At 35.2% G+C, this 23,083-nt stretch overlaps 1 protein-coding gene and 1 pseudogene across 1 annotated transcript; one reads left to right on the top strand and one right to left on the bottom strand.

The window, feature by feature from the left end:
- Window positions 1-3,308: 3,308 nt before the first annotated feature.
- Window positions 3,309-4,076, top strand: LOC128293794 (photosystem II CP43 reaction center protein-like; annotated as a pseudogene).
- Window positions 4,077-7,134: 3,058 nt separating this feature from the next.
- Window positions 7,135-8,013, bottom strand: LOC128293897 (protein TIC 214-like). Its single transcript, XM_053029457.1, has 2 exons — window positions 7,807-8,013; window positions 7,135-7,772 (listed from the first exon to the last, which is right to left on the bottom strand). The coding sequence occupies exons 1-2, from the start codon at window positions 7,987-7,989 to the stop codon at window positions 7,389-7,391; spliced, it is 567 nt and encodes a 188-aa protein (XP_052885417.1). The 5' UTR covers window positions 7,990-8,013; the 3' UTR covers window positions 7,135-7,388.
- Between the last annotated feature and the right edge of the window lie 15,070 nt (window positions 8,014-23,083).

Here is a 23,083-nt window from a genome sequence, read left to right as displayed (position 1 = left end):
TTGTGTAACATGACCATGTGTTGCACAAGACTGAGACACGCCCATGTGGACAAAAATAGGCCATTTTAAAAGCCAATTTGCCACCCATTTTGGGTCATACCTACAAGCATCAAAACCACATCATTTTATACCAACTTCTCAAATATTTCATAACCAAAACTTACATCTTTCATGCCATTTCATTATTAACAAATTTCATACATAACATACATATAAAAATATACTATATAATGAGTCATAATCAAACCAAAACATTTGTCTTGTAAATTCAATTTACCTCATTCATTCACATGCCAAATTCTTACCAAAATGACCATTACTTTTGGCCAACCACAAACACCTCATAATAGCAACATTGCATCACATATCATATACTAAAATCAAACCATAAGTTTAACCATAATCTAGCCATATCACATGGCTTGATATACACATTACAAAACATATTCACATAGTTCTAGCCTATACATGCCATATACCAAATGTACAACTCTCAAAATGGTACCAAAATAGATGTCTGATAGTGTGAATGAAACACTGACAATCTTCGGATCCAAGCTAGCTTTATAGCACCGTAAAATAGAGAACATCTCACACAGTAAGCTTCATAGCTTAGTAAGTTCATAGCAAATATAATCAACAGTTTATAAAATATAAAACATCAACTAATAAACACCTAGTAGTTCTCAAATCATCTATCAATTTTATTCCATCACAATTAATATGTTCATACTAATTCATCAAGCTTCATACACATAGTATCATCTACCATATAGGTATCGTACATACTTGAAATTTCCCGTATTTATTCATTTTCATTCTCACCTCTCGATCGAATACATTAATTCATACAAAAGTCTTTCCGCACTTTAATAGCTTGCACACTTAGTACATTAATGATTAGCCGAAGTTGTTATGATCTCGCACGATTAGTGCCATCTCAAATAACTGAAACTATCTCAGTATCGCACACTTAGTGCCTTGTATAGCCAAAGCTATTCCAATTCGCACACTTAGTGCTATTTATAGTCGAAGCTATTTTGAATCACACACTTAGTGCCGAACACAGTCGATTTATCATTGTGTTTAAACCATAATAAAATATATACAATTTATGCATTATCAAAGCAAATAAACTTAATTTGTAGCATCGTTTATCACGTACGAACTTACCTCGTACTTAGAATTGATTATTCGAATCGTTTACTCGACAACCTTAGATTTCCCTCGATCTAAATCTGAATTCTTCCTTTCTTGATCTATATGTACTCAAAATTAACCCTTTTATTCAATAAATCATTCAATTCAATCCATATACACATATTTAGGGTATTTTACAAATTACCCCTCACATTTTCACATTTTAATAATTTAGTCCCTAATTCATAAAATCACAAAATGCACAAAATTTCTTTATACCATTGACTAGCCGAATTTTACCCTAGCTCATATAAGCCCACACATTTCATTTATTTCACTTTTTAGCCCCTCAATTTTTCATTTTCACAATTTAGTCTAAATTACTCAAATTCATCAAAAATCCCAATACAAAACATGATAATCTAACACATATCTTTCATATATTATCATCAAACTTCATAAAACTCATAATTTCATCAATGGCTCAACTCAAAATCATCAAAAATTTCAGAAATTGAGACATGGGCTTGATAGATTACTAAGCAACAATCATAAAAACGCAGAAATTATCAAAAACCGATCAAAACACATACCTTAATCTTTAAATTTCCTAGCTGAACCCTAAAAGCTTTTGTTCTTTATTTTTATTTTTAATTTTCGGTAATAGATGATGAATTTGGTAGAAAATATGGCTTTTGTTTTATTTAATTTCTAATTAATACATCATTTACCATATTAACCTTACTAAATCATTAACATATAACATATAAACCATGGATATTAATGTCCACTAACCTTTACAATGGTTAAATATCAACATAAGAACCTCTTAATAATAAAGACACAACAATTAAGCCATTATTCAAATAGTAGGCCATTTTTACAGTTTACGCGATTAAGTCCTTTAGTCAAATTGAATGCACAAACGATCAAATTTTCATACGAAACTTTCACAGACATCAATTCACATATAATAGGCATGGAAAATAATATAAAAAAATTTTGACTCAAATTTGTGGTCCCGAAACCACTATTCTGACTAGGATCTAAACCAGACTGTTACACCCCTTCCCCCTCCCCTTCCCTTTCCCCTTCCCCTTGGGTTGCAAATCAGTTCCATTGCCAGGTACCCTCCTTTATATTCTCTTTAGTCTACCCATTTTTATCTTTTAGATGATTCTGATTTTTGTTATCTATCTTTCTTTCTTTCTTTCAATCTCTTAGCAAATTTATGGAAGTATTGGTTTATACATTCCTCTTAGTATCTACTCTATGGATAATTTTTTTCGCTATCTTTTTTCAAGAACCGCCTAAAATTCTAACTAAAAAAATGAAATGATTTTTCATTACTTCAATTAGTCCCCGTGTTCCTCGAATGGATCTCTTAATTGTTGAGAGGGTTTCCCAAAAGCAGTATATAAAGCGTACCTAGTAAAACTTACAAGTAAACCAGATATAGAGATGGCGACTAAGGTTGTTTCCATTATTATATAATTTCAAGATCACAATGGGTCTATGATAAGATTGTTTATTTACAACGGAATGATATACAAAGTCAACAAATCTCACTGAATACAAAATAAGATTTATGGCTATACAAACTGTTGAGGGTAGTTCTAGATCTGGTCCAAGATGAACTGCTGTAGGGGATTTTTTGAAACATTGAATTCGGAATATGGTAAGGCAGCCCCTGGATGGGGAACGACTCCTTTGATGGGTGTCGCAATGGCTTTATTTGCGATATTCTTATCTATTATTTTGGAGATTTATAATTCTTCCGTTTTACTGGATGGAATTTCAATGAATTAGATTCACAAGAATCATGAAGCCTCACGTTTCACGATCCCAGAAAAACTAAAAGAAAATCGTGTATTGGTCCAGGCAAATCCATTTTGTGTAAAATAAGAGATAAATAAATCGAAATGCTTTTCATGATCTTATTGACCCGACCAGGAATTTTTTTTATGATACGTTCCTAATTGAATAAAATCCTAATCTATTAGGCGTGAATTGCTCTAAGCACAATTATTGGATAGTTTCATTTTTTATTCTTTTTTGTTCAAAAGAAAAGAAAAGGGTATTTTGTTTTTTGAAACTATATATTTCGAAATAATTATGAATATTTTAATATATTTTAATTTTCAATAAAAAGGAATCCGCAATTCGATATGATTATATCTATTTTTCCAGTAGTAGAGGCTTACTTGTCTTATAGTTTAGGTGCTTTATCCGTTTTTGGTTTCATTGCTTGTTTCTTTGTCTGGTTCAATAATACCGCTTATCCTAGTGAGTTTTATGGGCCCACTGGACCAGAAGCTTCTCAAGCTCAAGCATTTACTTTTCTAGTTAGAGACCAACGTCTTGGGGCCAATGTGGGATCCGCTCAAGGGCCTACTGGGTTAGGTAAATATCTAATGAGTTCCCCGACTGGAGAAGTCAATTTTGGAGGGGAAACTATGCATTTTTGGGATCTGTGTGCTCCTTGGTTAGAACCTCTAAGAGGTCCCAATGGTTTGGACTTGAGTAGGTTGAAAAAAGACATACAACCTTGGCAAGAATGGCGTTCTACGAAATATATGACGCATGCTCCTTTAGGGTCTTTAAATTCTGTAGATGGCGTAGCTACCGAGATCAATGCAGTTAATTATGTCTCTCTGAGAAATTGGTTAGCTACCTCTCATTCTTTTTCTAGGATTCTTCCTATTCGTGGGTCATTTATGGTACGCGAGAAGAGCTCGCGCAGTCACAGCGGGATTTGAAAAAGGAATTGATTGTGATTTTGAGCCTGTTCTTTCCATGACTCATCTTAACTGAGATAACTGAGACAGGAGATCCAATGCCTAAGGTAGGAATCAATTTGATTACACTATATATATTGAATGAATCAGGTGATATTTAAAAACTATTCTGTTTTCCTTTCGTTTCAACACATTTTCTATCTAAAATATTTTTTTCTGGCTCGGCTATTCCACCCAACCGAGCCATTACCTTTTATTAATATTAAGATTCTTAATTAAGAAGCTAGGAAAAAGCAATAAATGAAAACAGGGGAAGGAGATATAGTAATTCAGAGAAATAATGATTCATAAAGTTACAAAATTGAAACTTAATTGGTGAGTTTCGACAATCCAGTTAAAGCTCTTATATATATATGCTCTGCAATCCATTATAGTATAAATAGAAAAAAAAATCTTATTCTATTATTTAATTATTTATTATTATAAATTGAATATTATAAAAACAACAAATTATTATAACACTAACATAACAAATACAAATGGGCGATGGGGAAAATAAGAATCCCCCCCCCCGGGAAATGAAAAAAAAGATATTCAAAAATTCAAAAAAGTAAAACCTTTGTATCCTATTCTAGTTAAACCAATTCAGATTACTCCAAATTTATTTGGCGTACAAAAAAACTTTTTGAATTCCCCGTAGAAAGAGATTTGGCTAAGGAAAAAGCTTTCAAGGCCGCCCAATATCCTTTATTTTTCCAAACATTTTTTCGAATGCACTTTTTTTATGTAGAAGTACGTTTTTTGGGAACTGCCATTCAAAAAAAAAGTTATTCAGTGCTATAGTTGGACGTCAAAGACATCTATTTAAAAAAAAAAAAACGATCGGTCTTTTGATGTTATTATTTATCTATTCCTATAGATTTTATAAATTATAATTATATATATACTACAATACAAATTGCATAAAAAATTAATAGAGATGGGAAAATCGCATAAAATGCTTCTATTCTAGAACAAAAAACAATATGATATAACCCTTTTTTTTATATTCCATACACTATCTAGAAAAAAAGAAGAATTTGTATTTAATTTATTGGTACCTTTCTTTTTATATCTCCATTCAAATCTATAGGATAGAATAGGATCTATATCTATTATGATATAGAAATCAAATTGATGAAATCAAAAATACATAAAAAAAGTCTTTCTTTTCTATCTCCGCCTAGTTTTTTGCTGTCTTACATTTATAATTTATACATCTCCATTTATACATGAAAACTGCATCAAAATAAAAAGTGTAAAACCCATTTTATCTACCTAAGCAAACTTGAATTTGATTTTTTTTTTCATAAATTGGTAATTGGTCAAGCTCGAAGAGAGGGTATGCCTAATTTTCATTTTCAACCAAATTTGAATGAGACTCGAAGTTAATCTGTTAAAGGATATATAATTTTGAAAGAAAAAAAGAATATTTTATTATATTAATATTCATTTTCTTTTAATTATATGTAAATATAAAGAAAATATCGGATAGTCTTTCCTACAAGAAAAGGTTCATTTATTGTAGTGGAAGACAATCAATCGATTCATGATGAAAATGAGCTAGTTAATAAGTTCGAATAAACAAACTCAAATAATTCATTTTTCTTTTAAGTTCTAAGACATCCTATGATTTATATCATACTTTTTTTAGGGGAATTCTTTTGTATTTTTATCGATGTATCTAACTTATTGTAAATAGAAATTATTGTAATATGTAATAATAAATAATAATTGATATTTTCAAAAAATATTACTATAATGTAAAAAGAATTCTTTTGTTTTTCATTATAGTAACTCAATGAGATCATTTGATTACTTCTAACTTCGAAATTTGAATATTTTTGAAATAGTTGTGAAAGATTAAAAAATTAAGATTAGAAAATTCCAGTTAACTTTGTAATCTCTCGATTTTTTTATTGCTCCTTTTCAATCAAAAGATATAAGAGCCGGTGAATCATAAACGATTAATTAAGGAAGAATAACAAAAAAGTTTTTATGGAGCATGCATATCAATATTCATGGATCATACCTTTTGTTCCACTTCCCATTCCTTGGCAAAGAGAAATTTTACCATTCGACTATATCCGCATTTTTGTTCTTGATTTTTGATTAGAAAGAATATTTGGTCAGAGCTAGGACAAATACTTTCTTCAGTTCAAGGCGATTTTATCAAATTCCACTAATAAACCAAATAACAATCGAAATTATATAACAATTCAAATATTTATCAATTAATCAAATTACAAGTTATTAGCAATTAATATTAATTTATATTATTTGTTATTAATATTAAGTAATTAATAATATTTATATTATTATATTTATATAATATGTTTTGATTTATAAATCTATATTTCTATATTATTTATTTTATTATATTATCTATTTATATATTATTATATATTATTATTTAGTTATTATTTATTATTTATATTTAGTATATTTAGAATTTATTATTATTTAATGTAAGTTAAATAGAAAATTAATAATTTAATTTAAGTATAATTAAAATAAATTATTAATTTAATAATTTAAATTTCATTTTTTATTATGATTTCGATTTTATTATTTTCTTTTCATTCATCATTCAAATTGATTTATTTCATTCAAGTTACATTACGATAATGAAGTTTGACTGACCCCTTCTAATTTTTTTTATTTATTTTCATTTTGGCAACTTATACTTCTATATTATTGAATGTCTCTCAAAATCTGAAAAATTAGGGGGGGTCATTTTGGATCCGAATGGATAGATTCAAGAAATAAGAGAATTAAAGATACCCACTAGAAAAACTAATCCAATCCATAAAGATGTACAAGAAAATACAATATTTTTGTTACTCATAGCATTTTCAACCTGGTCATTTTTTATATATCGCAAAGGTCGATTCCATCGTTTAGAATAAAAAAGAAGTGTCACAAGAGGTTTTTCAATCCATAATAAATATTTATCTTCTTTTTTTTTTAATATTTCTAACTTCGAACTTTCTTGATTCCCATTCAGATAAGAATTTTCATAAACTGGTCTATTTTTATAGTATGTCTCTTTAAAATGACAGTGGAGTTTGCCCTTTATTTTTTTTTCTTCTTTCCAGTCACTCATAGCTTTTCTGTTTGGTCGATTTTGCTCGGATCCACCTCTTCCTCCGAAAAAAGGGAAGAAGAAGTATTTTCTTCTATCCTCTGTTTCTGGTTACCCCCTCCCCCTTCGGAAATAGTTTCTATTTCTATGTTTCTTTCTTCCTCACTTTCCCCCACTTCTTCCAGTTCAGAAATTCCTTTCAGTTTCTTAGTTAGAATGGGTGACGGTATTCTGCCTAAATAGTAAACACAGGTAATAAATAACAGAATACTAAAGATTCGAGCCATAGAATTTTTAAATTCTGATACAAGATACTTATTAGATCGAATAAGTACCTTAGACCTAATTAAATTATTTTGTTGTATCCAGACTAATACCAACCCAACCTATTTCATCAATAAAATATGACCAATTAACCAACCAACAAAACTACTTGTTACAAATAACATATTGTTGTTGCATCGAAACATATAGATGTTGACTAATCTGGCTAACATTGAACTTGGTAAAATGAAATGGTTGAATAATTGAATAATGAGATTATTCAGGAATACATATTGAATGCTAAGATTATGCATTGAATTTCTGGTAGGACGTCTATGATAAAAAAAGTCTTTGTGATTGTTCCAGAAGAAATGAAACAAAGGATACGGTAAAGCTAGGACAGTTATTATATGAGGTTTACCCAATGCTAAATGCAGAGGTACATAGTAGATTGATATGAACATCATGAGCTGGCCTGTAATAAGCCCAGTTGTTGCTGATATTCTCTTCTCAGTTCCTTCTCCCAGTTGTTGCTTATACTCTCTTCTCGGTTCTTTCTTCTCCTTCTTTCATAAACTGAGCTCGTAGAAGGAAGATATAAGAGGGACCTATGGATAGTGTGGTCAGAAATCCATAAAAGAGTCTGACCATAACGACTGAATTGATTATTGTCATGTATAAGGATATTAGATTCCCTAGTATAAAAGATTTAAAAATCATCATTAACCTCCCTTTTCTCTTTTCTATTTCTGGATTATTATATAATGATTTTTAAACTTTCCATATACATATATAGAAATAGAAAAAGAAATACTATAACCGACATCTCTTATGTCATGTCAATGACAATATAAAAATGGAATTGGGATCTGGATGGAATATAATGAAATAGAGCCACTTTGAGGTTCCCTATGAAATGAGGCATGAAACGGAGCCACTACGAAGAAGTTCCGGAGGTTACGAAGGAAACTTCAAGTTCATATTGGTTATGGGTTGAGAACGGGAATTGAACTCTATGAGATCTAATCTCCGTTGTTCCTCATTAGCTCAGCGATGAGCGGTCGGTTCGTTAACCGATCGGTCGTGGTTCGAATCCTACTTGAGGAGATTTGATTCATTCCAAATTAAAGAATTCAGAATGTCAGAATGAAAGGGTTCGCTTCGACCGTTAAAAGCAGGTAACCTGTTCCCTGTGTCTTTGTTTCTATTGCATTCTATCTCATCATATCACATTCTGTTCTGCGATATTTGAGAATCATCGTCAATACCTCGGTGTAGGTGTCCGAGATAATCCTTTGTTCCATAGTCCCGGGGCAAAACCCTTGTTTAATTTTAGTTAGGTTTCACTTAGTAGGTTTCCATACCAAGGCTCAATCCAATTAAGTCCGTAGCGTCTACCAATTTCGCCATATCCCCTTTTATGTCTTGAGATTAGGATCTCATTAGGATGCCCCTCCTTCCCCCTTTCTCCCTCCTTTCCCCCTTCTTTCATTTGTTTATTTTCTTTCGTTTATTTATTTGCTTTCTTTTTATGCGAAACTGTTGAATTTAGTAGATATAGATACAGATTCTTATATCGAAGGGTCTTTACCTATTTTCTTGTTTGTTTATCCGTCTTTCGTCTCTATCGGAGACCCATATTAATTTTTATTTGGTCCAATTAGAAAATATTTCATCATTTCTGTATTCACAATTCAATATATATGGGTATTCCATAACATATATATGTCCCTCTTACTCTCAGTTTTCTCAGGCAATTTGGTGGAATACTCGAAGGGTCGATTCTTTTTTTCGTCTTAGCTTCTATCTTTATGAATGAAAACAAAAGAAAGGAGTCTCTCATTATGATCTGGATTTCATTTCTATGGGTTGCATCATTTTTTTTAATTTCATTTTTATTCTTATCCTTTTATTAGACTATCCTATATAACCATAATAAGAACAAGATAACTAAAAAAAATAAAAATAAAAATGAAAATTGAATTTATTCATTATTAAAAATGAAAATGAAATTAATTTTTTTTATAGTATAATAGCTAGAACTAATTATTTATATTTAATAAGTAGAACTAATTATTCCATTCATGTCTATTTATTCATTTTTATCTTTTAGATGATTCTAATTTTTGTTATCTATCTTTCTTTCTTTCTTTCAATCTCTTAGAAAATTTACGTGATCGATCCAAGAATTATTTGTCCTGTTTAAGCAGTACAACTAGTGCAGTAGGAATTTGCAGATTTCCCCTATTATTACCACCATTGATATGCACTTCTTTTGAGTTGATCTCCGTTCTTGTTTTTGTTTTAATATTTTAATTCTTTTTCTTGCTGTTATTGTTTTGCTGTAGTTGATTTGGGTAAATATTATGGTTAGGCTTGAATGATGTAATCCCTACCCAAAAATCAACATTTCCTGTAGTTCTTATATAATTGAGGAGCAGAAAAGAATGAGTAGAGCATCCTTGGTTTTAGTCTTGCAGATTCCTGTCAAATGCCCATTGACATGTTGCCATCCATGACCCAATGTATGAGAGCAAGTAGGTATTCCTTTAGCTCTAGCAATGGGCATGAAGAAGTTCATTTTCACAGTGCTGCTTCTATTTCAAATAGGGACGATTAAAATATGTGAGCAAATAAACCTATGACATTTTCTGACCAATTGTGATTGTGTAATATTTTCATGTGTGTTTTATCGTGCGCTAATCGACTTGTAAGATTGATTTATATTGTAACACCCCTCAACCATATTCAATGTCGGAATAGGGTTACGAAGTATTACCGGACTTTCTAACACATTCAAACATACATTTCACATACAATTAAACAAATCATATACATTCCATTCACAACCAATCATTGTGTCCCTAATACGAGCCTACGAGGCCCTAAACATACATTGGGTGTGGTTTGGGACTAAACCGATAACTTTGTAAAATTTTTCAACACTTAAGAATTTTTCTCAACAATAGGGGACACACGCCCGTGTGGCCCAGCATAGTGTCTCAAACAGTCAACAGACACACCCTGTCACAAGCTGTGTGGACATTTAAAATGGGAGCGCATGGTTGTCTCCCAGCCTGTGTCTGACCCCGTGTAACTCTCTAACTTGGGTCACACGGCCAGCACACACGCTTGTATGGCTAGACCGTGTGCCCTAAAAATGGCCATACACGCCTATGTGCCAGGCTGTGTGCTAGGTCGTGCCAAACTTGTAGGGTATACTGACTTATACCACACGGCCATGTCACACGCTCGTGTGTGAGAACATGTAGAGCATACTGACTTGATTTCAATTTCAATTTCAATACTAGGGGACACACGACCATGTACATGATTGTATATCACACACGGCTGAGACACATGCTCGTGTGGACAAAAATGGGCTATTTACCACGCCATTTTGCCACCCAACTTGCACAAACCTATATCAAACCAAATTGCACAATTCATGGTATAAAAATAGACATTTTAACCATCCAATTCAACCCTAATCATGCACATTATACCATTAACCTCAATACACACAAGTCATCTAAATATACATTTCCAATTATGCATCATGATGCTCAATTTCAAAAACATATATGTTCTCTAATTTTAACCATTTAGCATCTACCATATCTATATCCACAAGCTTCATAATATAAGCCATACTCATATCCATTCATGATCTTACAATACAAACCATATATGCACATATATATACATAACCATAACAACCGAATTAAGCCAACTTTCGTAGCTATATTTACAAACCAAAACATATACATTTACAAGCCATTTCAAATGACCAAAAATTATTATCAACCCATAATGAATATGACTCAAAAATACCTATACATGCCATATCTCAAAACATAAACTTAAAAGTACCAAATTGATAGCTTGATAGTGTGATGAAGTTTCCAACAATCCCCAAATCCGCTAGCTTAAAAATCACTAAAAAACACGGAAAAAAAACAATATAAGTTTTATAACTTAGTAAGCTCGTATGAAATAATTAAGGAAATTTCACCATTCATTTACATTTTCAAATAAGTAACTCAAATTGCATCAAAACATTAAACACCAAGTTAACATGGAATTTAACCACAAAATTGATCATAAGTTTACAACTTCCTTTGATTCATTGCTCAAATAGTTTTCCGTACATACCTGTACTGACACGTATCAATTTCTCACCAATTCACATCTTCAAATATACCCATTGAACCATTCAGAATAGAGGTCGGATACTCAAGAGTCTTACACACTAAGTGCCAAAATCATGGCCTGAAGCCAACTCAATACATCTCGCACCCAAAATGCTAATATCATGGCCCGTAGCCAAATCAGTGAAGATCGCACTTGAAGTTCCAAATCAATGTATCCTCTAATGACATGTCACTAGTATCCTAATCTATTCCTAAGGTTCAACCGGGAGTTTCAATGCCGAATCATCGTCAAACGTATTCGTATAGTCGAATTCACAATTCATACAATATCAAAACATTTAAAACATAATTATATCAATGTTTATTACATACGAACTTACCTTAGACATAAAAACGACAACACGGGTCAACTAATCCGAGACTTTGTGCTTTCCCTGATCTAAGTCCGTGTTTCACTTTTCATTATCTACATAATATTAAATTTAGCTTATTCAATTATCTCTCTATTCAATCTAATCCAAAACACTTATTAAAGCACATTTACACTTTTGCCCCTAATATTTTAACAATTTTACAATTTAGCCCCTAGGCTTGTAAAATAAAATTCATTCGATTTCATCACAACCCAAGCTAGCTAAATATTTATCATGCTTACAAAAGCCCAAAATTTTCATTTATTTCACATTTTAACCCCTAAATTTATAGAGTTCTCAATTTAGCCCCTAATTTGCATTTTCATTAAAAATCACTTAACAAAACTTGTATATCTATCAACAAGCATTCATAATATATCAAGAAAATTCAAAATACATGCTTATTCATCAATGAAAACATTCAAAAACTTTAAAAATTTTGCAAATTAGTCCTTGGGCTAGCTAGACCTTGCTGCAATGATCTCAAAAACGTAATAATCATTAAAAAACGGAACAAAAACGTACCTTAATTGATCAAAAATACTTGACCGAATGAACCCTAAAAAAAAGGGGCTTTTCTTCTCTTTAAAAATCGGCTAGAAGAAGATGGAAGCCTTAAAATTTATGTTTGTTTTATTTAATTAACTTATATTTACAAATTACCAAATTAACCTTAATAACAAAGCATTAATATCATCCAAATGCTGTCCATCTTTGTCCATTTATTTTAATAATGGTATAATTACCACTTAAGGACTTTAACTATTTAATTCCATAGCCATTAAATACTTTTATCTAATGGAACTCCACTTTTACACTTTACGCGATTTAGTCCTTTTTATCAAATTGACCAATCAAACGATAAATATTTTGGCTTCAGGTTTGTGGTCTCGAAACCACTGTTTTGATTTGACTAAAAACTGACTGTTACAACTCTCACCCCTTCGGGATTTTCGTCCCAGAAAATCTTACCAATGAATAGGTTAGGGTACTGTTTTCTCATAACTTCCTCAGGTTCTTATGTAGCCTCTTCAACCTCACGACGTTGCAACAAGACTTTTACTAAAGCTATGCTTTTATTTCTCAACTATTTAATTTCAATCTCTGAGGGAGAAATTACGTGTGATGAATCCGATCGATACTGTCGTAACATCGACACATGAAACACTTTATGAATCTTTTCTAACTCTAACGGTAATGCTAGCTGATATGCCATTAGCCCTATTCTTTCAATGATCTCATACGGCCCGATGAATCGCGGACTCAATTTACCTTTACGAACAAATCTAAGTATTTTCTTCCACGGAGACACTTTCAGAAACACTTTATCACTGATTTGAAATTCATTATCTTTTCGTTTCAAATCCGCGTACGGTTTTTGTCGATCTGAAGCTACTTTCAAACTGTCGCGAATTACTTTCACTTTTTCTTCAGTCTCTCGTATCAAATCAACCTCATGAATCTTTTTCTCACTCAACTCGGTCCAATATAACGGAGTTTGGCATTTTCGACCATACAAAGCTTTGTACGGTGCCATTTTTATACTCAATTGAAAGCTGTTGTTATATGAAAATTCAACCAGCGACAAATATTTCTCCCAGCTACCTTCAAACTCTAAAGCACAACATCTGAGCATATCTTCAAGAACCTGAATTAGTCTCTCAGACTGACCGTCAGTTTACAGATGAAATATTGTATTAAAATTCAATCTCGTACCCAGAGCTTCTTGCAATTTCTTCCAAAACCACAACGTAAACCTCAGATCTCTATCCGAAATAATTGAAACTAGCACCCCGTGCAATCTAACAATTTTAGAAACATAAAACTCAGTCAATTTGTCAAGTGAATAGTCAGTACATACTAGAATGAAATGTGTAGATTTCGTCAGTCGATCGACGACAACCTAGATAGTATCTTTCTTTTTTGGAGACAGAGGAAAACCCGATACAAAAACCATCATAACTCTATCCCATTCCCACTCTGGTATCATCACTAGCTATAGTAATCCCGAAGGCATTTGGTGTTTGGCTTTAACTTGCTGACACACTAAATATCTCAATACGAATTTTGAAATGTCTCATTTCATACCCGACCACCAATATAATTGCTTCAAATCATTATACGTTTTGGTACTCCCAGGGTGCACAGATAAACAACCACTATGTGCTTCATGCAAAATTTTCTGAATGAGTTCAGAATTCTTTGATACGCAGATTCTATTTCAGAATATTAACAATCATCAGCTTTGATCTGATAATCTGAATCACTATTCAATTCACTTTGCGTTCTTTTAGCTTGTAACTCAGTATCACACTTTTGAAGTTCACAAATTTGTTAAAGAAAAATCGATTTAGCTTTCAACTCTGCTAAAATCGAACTATCATTAGACAAGCTTAGCTGAGTATTCATCACTCTCAAAGCAAACATAGATTTTCTAATTAAAGCATTTGGAACTACATTATTTCCCTGAATGATAATCAGTCACTAACTCATAATCTTTTAGCAACTCGAGCCATCTTTTTTGTTGCAAATTCAAATCTTTCTGAGTCATTAAATACTTCAAACTCTTATGATCTGTAAAGATATGACACTTCTCGATGTATAAATGATGTCGGCAAATTTTCAATGCAAAAACAATAGTGACCAACTCTAAATCGTGCGCCGGGTAGTTCTTTTCATGCGGCTTCAATTGTCTCGAGGCATAAGCTATCACTTTTCCCTCTTGCATCAACACGCAACCCAAATCGTTCAATGACGTGTCGCTGTAAATCACAAATTCTTTACCTGACTCAGGTTGAACCAATACTAGTTCCTCAGTTGACAATGCTTTCAACTAATCGAAACTCTGCTGACATTTCTCAGACCACTCAAACTTCACGTTTTTCTCTACCAATCTCGTCACCAGTGTAGCAATCATCGAAAATCCTTTAACAAAACATCGATAATAACCAGCTAACCCTAGAAAACTTCTGAATTTAGATACATTCCTCAATGGTTTCCAATCAACAACTATTGAAATCTTGCTATGATCAACTCTTGTACCTTCTACTGAAACAATGTGCCATAAAAATCCAACTTCTCTAAGCCAAAACTCATATTTACTATATTTAGCATACAGATGCTTATCTCTCAAGGTTTGTAACACAATTCTCAAATGCTTGGCATGCTCAGAATTGTCTCGTGAATAGATCAGAATGTCGTCAATGAACACAACAATGAATCTATCTAAATACAGTCTAAATATTCAGATTATCAAATCCATAAAGACTGCAGGAGCATTAGTTAATCCAAAAAGGCATAACAAGAAATTCATAATGTCCGTACCTCGTTCTAAATACAGTTTTCAGTACATCTGAGTCTTTAACTCACAACTGACAATAGCTAGATCTTAAGTCAATCTTCGAAAACACTGTTGCCACTTTCAACTGATCAAACAAATCATCTATTATTGGCAACAGATACTTGTTCTTTATTGTAACTTTGTTGAGCTGTCGATAATCAATACACATTCTCATTGACCCTTCTTTCTTCTTTACAAATAATACTGGCGCATCCTAGGGCAAAAACCTAGGCCGTGCAAACCTCTATCCGTTAATTCTTACAACTGAGATTTCAATTCAATCGGAGTCATTCTATATGGAGCTATTGATATCGGTGAAGATCTCAATACTAACTCAATAGAAACTTTGACTTCTCTGATCGGTGGTAACCCGGGCAACTCTTCTAGAAACACATCCAAAAACTCAAAAACTATAGACACTGACTCAATCTTCGATTCAGACACTTTTTTATCTAAAACATAAGTAAGGTATGCTACACAACCTTTTCTCACACATCTCTGAGTTGACATAGACGAAATTACAACAGGCAATTCACTCGATTCATCTGATTCAATTCGAATGATTTCACTATTCTGACATTTCAATTCAATAATCTTTCGTCTACAATTGACAATAGCATCATGCAGAGTCAACCAATCCATTCCCAAAATTATGTCGAATTCATCAAATGGCAATAGCATTAAATCAGTTGAAAAATAGTAACCCCAAGTCATTAAAGGACCGTTCTTGCAAACTGTAACACCCCAAAACCCGAGACCATCGCCGGTGTCGGACCCGAGGGTTAACAAACCAAGTTCACATGTTTTTGCCCACCAATTTGACATTTCCAGTCAGGCTGGAAAACTGCGTCACTGTCGCCTTAAAAATCATATCTCGAGTTTCAAAACTCGGAAACTGGTTTCGTAAATTTTCCCTGAATTTAGACTCATATATCCATCCATGGATTTATTTCTAGGATTTTTGGTCGGGCCAATTGGTACAGTTTATTAGTTAAAGTTACCCTGTTACAGGGATCGACTGCTCCGACCTTCGCGCGGTATAACTTGAATATCTCTCTGTACAGGGCTTTAATTCTGGTGTCGTTTGTTTCTAATGAAACTAGACTCAAAATGGAATCTGTACATATAAGATATATCTCCTAATTATTTTTGGATAATTTATAGTGAATTTTTAAAGTTGCGACAGGGAACCCAGAAACCATTCTGGCCCTGTCTCACAATAGCTTTAATATCTCTTAACCTGTAACTCCTATGACCGTTTCATTTCTTCCATATGAAAATAGACTCATCAAGGTTCATTTACATAGCTTATTCACTATCTAATTCCATTCCTATGAATTTTGGTGATTTTTCACATTCACGCCACTGCAGCTGGCAGCATCTGTTTTAAGATAGGACTCACCTATTTGGTGGTCTCCATGATTCAACTAGCCTTACCATACATAGGTTCATATATGATCATTTTAACCGTGCCAATGGCTGATCATATGACCAACATTCTCATTTCCAAGCCATAGCCACATCATGACACAAAATATATACATACAACCCACAATTAGTCTAAGTTCATACTTCCTTTTCGAGCCATTTTCGCACGGCCGTACATACGTACATTACAACATATTTAACAAACAAGGGTAGTCCTATACATGCCATCTCAAGTTCAAACAAAATTTATACCAAAATGGAGGCTTGATAGTGTGGATGACTTGACTTCAACGATCCCAAATCCGATTGCCTCGGCGAAATCTAGAAAACTAAGAGCCAAAGCAACGGGTAAGCATTTTTATGCTTAGTAAGTCTCAAGGAATATAATGAACTATAATTTACAGCAATACATTCACATAGCCAAATGCATCATTTCATTAATACACATTCTTACTTCATACTTCATCATTATATAAGTTCGCAAAGCATCAATCAATTCAATAACTGAAATTCATTAGTCGATTGAGCGAATGTTGCTCAAACACGTCGACTTTCCAATGCACATATAACGTACCTTATCCTTTGGGCTGTCCGAGTGTACTAATTAAATTCATTTCAGCAACCAACACTCACCTCCAGCCCAAGATTCTTGAATATAACCGGATATAATCAAGTGCACAAATGCCTTGGTCTTAGCCGGATAGAATAACTTCATACGAATGCCTTCGGTCTTAGCCGGATGTAGCCACTAGCACAATTGCCTTGGTCTTAACCGGATATAATTTCCAGCATAATTGTCTTGGGCTTAGCCCGATATCATTCAATTTCTCATGCACACATACATCAATAATCATTGGACATACATATTTCATTTTCGTTACTAAGGCTCAAACACAATTAATATCATTAGCATATTCGCCGGGACTTAGCCCGTGGAATTCAAATACTCATACACACCTAATCAATAATCATACACATCCATATTTCATCTCACATAATTCAAGTAAGGTCACTTCTTGAGGACTTACCTCGGATGTTGTCGAACGGCTTTTTTTCGGCTATTCGATCACCTTTTCCTTCCCCTTGTCCAATTGTGGCCCTCTTGGCTCTTGAGCTAATTCAAACAAATTCAATTTATTAAAACCTCATTGTGCTTGCTTATGGCCGAATATGACAAGGATTTTAGATGGTCATATGGCCACTCTTTAGCTTGAATACACAATGGTCATGCACATTTTATACTACATCAAGCAATTCAATACAATTTGTTTGAACATCAAGGAAATGCTAAGGCCTTCAATGGGCTACCCAAGGCGAATATTCATGTACATGTTGAGGTCAAAATTTGCACTTAATACCTCACAAAACAGCATGCAATCTACTAATTAATGCTTGCACATTGTGGCCCAAAACTTATAATATAGCATCAAGCACTTATATGTGTGCTAGGCAATTGTGCTTGCAATTTCACAAGCATTCTTCCACATTTTCTTCTTTAAATCAATATATTCATCACTTAGTTCATAACCAAACAAAATGTGCAATCATATATATGCATATATGAGCATGGCGAATTTTCAAAGTGTCCATAGCCATCCAAAACACAAACTTTTAACTAACATGCAAGAAGCATGAATCATGCTCAAGAGTGCATCATGGCCAAGTATGACAATCATGCTCCTTTTCAACTTTAATCATGATAAAACAAAGAAAACTCAAAATCTTACTCATGAGTAGAAAATCCATCATTGCATGCATCATCATCAAGCTTCACACTTAGCATGCAATGGCTTTATCACTATAACAACTTTGGCCAAATACCATTTCCATGGCATACCAAAGATTTGAGCCATGGCTAACATGCACATCAAGTTAGCAACCAAAACATGCATGAAACTCCCAACACAACCCCATACATACCTTAATCTTGATGCAAATTTAGCCAAATCACCTTCTAGATCTCTTCTAAACAAAGGAAATGAAGCAAAAATCCTTCTTCCTCTTAGTATTTTCGGCTAAAAAGATGAGAAAGGATGAACAAGTTTTTTGTTTTCTCCTCTTGGTTGCACGGCAATGGGGGAATGCTACTCTCTCACACATTTTTTTTCATTCTTTTCTCACCCATGCTTATTTGTTTATGATTTTCTCCTAATGCCCAACAAAACATGTTTCATGACATGTTTAACCCATATTTCTTTGTCATGGCCGGCCATTACTTGTAAAAAGGGGGAATTTGACATGCAAGTCCATTATTTTGCATGCATGCTTTAATTAGTCATCACATATTTCCCTATCGTACTTTCAAAGTTTACTACTAAGTCCTTTCTTATAAATTAGCACCTAATTAATAAAAATCGAGACACGAAATATTTACGCATACCAATTCCACATTCAATAAGTACGAATATAACACTTAATTATTCTTGTGACTCGGTTTCGTGGTCCCGAAACCACTCTCCGACTAGGGTCACATTCGGTGTCACAACTCTCCCCACTCAAGAGATTTTCGTCCCAAAAAGCTTACCGGTAAATAGGTTCGGATATCGCTCTCTCATAGAGTTCTCGGTCTCCCAAGTAGCTTCTTCTATCCCGTGCTTGAGCCATAACACTTTCACTAGCGGAACCCGCTTGTTTCATAACTCTTTCACTTCTCGTGATAGGATACTAATTGGTTCTTCCTCATAACTCATATTAGCTTGAATTTCAATTTCGATGGACTAATCACGTGCGATGGATCGGATCTATAACGTCAAGCATCGACACGTGGAAGACATCGTGAACCTTTTGAGTTCGGGGCAAAATCAAACGATATGCCACCGGACCGACTCGCTCGATATCTCATATGGCCCAATGAACCTCGGGCTCAACTTGCCCTTACGGTAGAACACGAGTATCTTTTCCAAGGCGATACCTTGAGAAACACCTTATCACCCACGATACTCGATATCCTTACGCTTCATATCCGCGTCGACTTACGACGATCGAAGGCTATCTTCAAACTTTCACGGATTACTTTCACTTTACATTCAGCATCCCTAATCAAATCCACCGAAAATCTTGCTTTCACCAAGCTCGGTCCAAAACAATGGTGTACGGCATTTACGCCCGTACAAAGCCTCATAAGGTGCCATCTTAATGCTCGATTGAAAGTTTGTTGTTGTAAGCGAATTCAATCAACGGCAAATACCGCTCCCATGAACCACTAAACTCGAGGACGCAACATCTTAACATATCCTCAAGTATCTGAATTACCCGCCGGATTGACCATCGGTTTGGGGGTGAAAGGCGGTCTTGAAATGCAACTTGGTACCCAAAGCTTCTTGCAACTTTTTCCAAAACCGCGAGGTAAATCTCGGATCTCTATCCGACACGATAGAAATAGGCACCCGTGTAATTTCACAATCGAAACGTACAATTCCGCTAATTTGTCCATTGAAAATCCGTGCGTCGGGGACAAAGTGGGCCGACTTAGTCAATCGATCTACCACGACCCAAACCGCATCCTTCTTACTTGCGACAATGGCGGTCCGGATACAAAGTCCATTGTGACTCGATCCCATTTCCACTCGGGTATCGTGATTGGTGAAGTAATCTGAAGGCACCGATGTTCCGCTTTCACTTGTTGACATATTAAACATCTTGAAACAAAGTCGGAGATGTCTCGCTTCATACCATGCCACCAAAATCGACGTTTCAAATCATTGTACATCTTTGTACTCCCGGGTGGATTGCCATTTGGCTACAATGGGCTTCATTCGAATTATCGAAATGAGTTCAATTCCTTGGGACACAGAGCGACTTTTGAACTTCAAACAATCGTCATCGTCGATTTGAAACTCCGAGTCCTTGTTCGAACACACGCAGCCGTTTTGCAACCAACTCGTCGTCGACTTTCTCGAGCTTCTCGAATTTGGTGTGTCAATAGTGGTTTGGCTTTCAATTCAGCCACTAACACACATGTCGGATCGGACGAACAAGTGCACATTCATCGCTCGTAAAGTGAATAACGATTTACGACTCAAGGCATCCGCAACCACATTCGCCTTTCCCGGTGATAATCAATGATCGATTCATAATCCTTTAACAGCTCAAGCCAACGTCTTTGTCGCAGATTTAAGTCTCTTTGGGTCATCAAATATTTGAGACTTTTGTGATCCGAGTATACATGGCACCTTTCACCAAATAAGTAATGTCGCCAAATCTTTAAGGCGAATACGATAGCGCCAATTCGAGATCATGAGTCGGATAATTTTTCTCATGTGGCTTTAATTGCCTCGACGCATAGGCCACAACTCGACCTTCTTGCATTAATCGCAACCTAACCCAAGTAGAGAGCGTCGCTATAGATAACAAACTCCTTGCGGACTCGGGTTGCACTAGAATTGGGGCTTCATCAAATAAGTTTTCAGTTGATCGAAGCTTTTTGGCATTTCTCCGTCCATTCGAACTTAACATCCTTTTGGAGTAACCCATCATCGGCGTGGCTATCGTTGAGAACCCTTTACAAATCGTCGGTAATAACCTAAGCAAGCCCCAAAAAGCTCGAACCTCGGTAATATTTCTCGGAGGTTTCCAATTAAGTATGGCTGAAATTTTATTCGGTCGACTCGAATACCGTCAGATACCACATGACCCAAGAAGCTAACCTCTCTTAACCGAACTCACACTTGCTTGAACTTAGCATATAATTGCTTGTCCCATAAAATTTGCAGCACTAACCGCAGTGTTCAAAGATGTTCGGTCTCATTTCTTGAATAGACCAAGATGTCATCAATGAACACGACTACGAATCGATCCAAATATGGTCTAAAGATCCGATTCATTAAGTCCATAAATACCGCAGGGGCATTAGTGAGCCCAAACGGCATCACTAGGAACTCATAGTGACCATATCTCGTTCTGAAGGCAGTCTTGGGCACGTCTGAATCTCGGATTCGCAATTGATAGTAGCCCGATCTCAAATCTATTTTCGAGAACACCGAGGCTCCCTTCAGTTGATCGAACAAGTCATCAATACGTGGCAACGGATATTTGTTCTTTATCGTCGCTTTGTTAAGCTGACGATAGTCGATCTGCAATCGCATGGTTCCATCCTTCTTCTTCACGAACAACAACCGCGCACCCAAGGCGAAAAACTCGGGCGAGCAAAACCTCTATCCACCAATTCTTGCAATCGAACTTTCAACTCCTTTAATTCCGTTGGGGCCATACGATACGGAGCTATCGAAATTGGAGTGGTACGGTACCAATTCGATGCCAAATTCTATTTCGAGCAGTGGTAAACCCGTAATTCTTCGGGAAAACATCCGGTATTCACAAACCACGCACGCAGATTCGGGTTTCTTCTCGATTCCTTGTCATCGAAAGCGTCGCGCAAGGTACGCCGCACCCTTTTCTTACATATTTACGGGCCAACATCGGCGATATTACGGTGGCAACCCTTTTAAGTCCGTGGACTCAACCCGAATTATTTCATTATTCGCGCACCTCAAATCGATAGTCTTGCTCTTGCAATTTACAACCGCATCGTGCATGGTCAACCAATCCAAACCAAGAATAACATCGAACTCATCGAGCGGCAAAAGCATCAAGTCCGCGGAAAACAAGAACCTCGGAACACTAGGGGACTTTTCTTGCACACTTTGTTAACAAGCACGTAATGACCCAAGGGTTTGACACCGAATTACAAACTCGAGAGACTCAATGGGCAAAGTCTTCTTGGATGCTAAGGTTTCACATATATATGAATGAGTAGAACCGGGGTCAATCAAAGCAATTACATTTGTATTGAAAAGAGTGAAAGTACCGGTAATAACATCCGGAGAGGCAGCATCCTCGGCGTGCGCCGTATGGCATAAGTCCTAGCAGAGCACGAGCCTCGGATCCGATGGTAGCATCTCTAGATCCTCTCGACCGCCAACGACATTGCCCATATTTCTAGGTGGTCTACCTCGGCGATGGTAGCACCGGGTTTGCACTCGACTTGCATTCTGCTCGTGCATCCTCGGGCAATCCTTCATAAAGTGGTCGGCCGATCCACACTTATAGCGAGAGCGATCACGAAACCAACAGCTCCCGAATGCCATTTGCCACAATGTGGACACTCGCCCTCTCTCGGCGATCATTTCCGCCACCGCGATCGAGGTGACTCGTGTGGTCACGGGGTCGATCGCGTCCTCGTCTAGAAAAGCCCAAACGCCTCTAGACCGGCTCGCATCATCTCGAAATCTCTTGATGCTTGTTGAAGAGACTTTCCGAGGACCTCTTCGAATTCTCCAATCCCCACATCACTTTTTGTTTCTCCTTTCTAAGCTCTTCGGCTTTACAAGCTCGCTCAACAAGTACTACTGAACTCTCGTATCTCGAGAATGCCAACAAACATCCTTATATCATCATTCAGCCCATCCTCGAAGCGTTTACACATAATAGCTTGGACGAAATGCATTCTCGCGTCTGGCTAAGCCTCACAAACTTTCGTTCGT

Source organism: Gossypium arboreum, chromosome 6 (genome assembly GCF_025698485.1).
Source record: "Gossypium arboreum isolate Shixiya-1 chromosome 6, ASM2569848v2, whole genome shotgun sequence".
NCBI classification, from domain to species: Eukaryota; Viridiplantae; Streptophyta; class Magnoliopsida; order Malvales; family Malvaceae; genus Gossypium; species Gossypium arboreum.
This window is presented reverse-complemented; position numbering and strand designations above follow the sequence as displayed.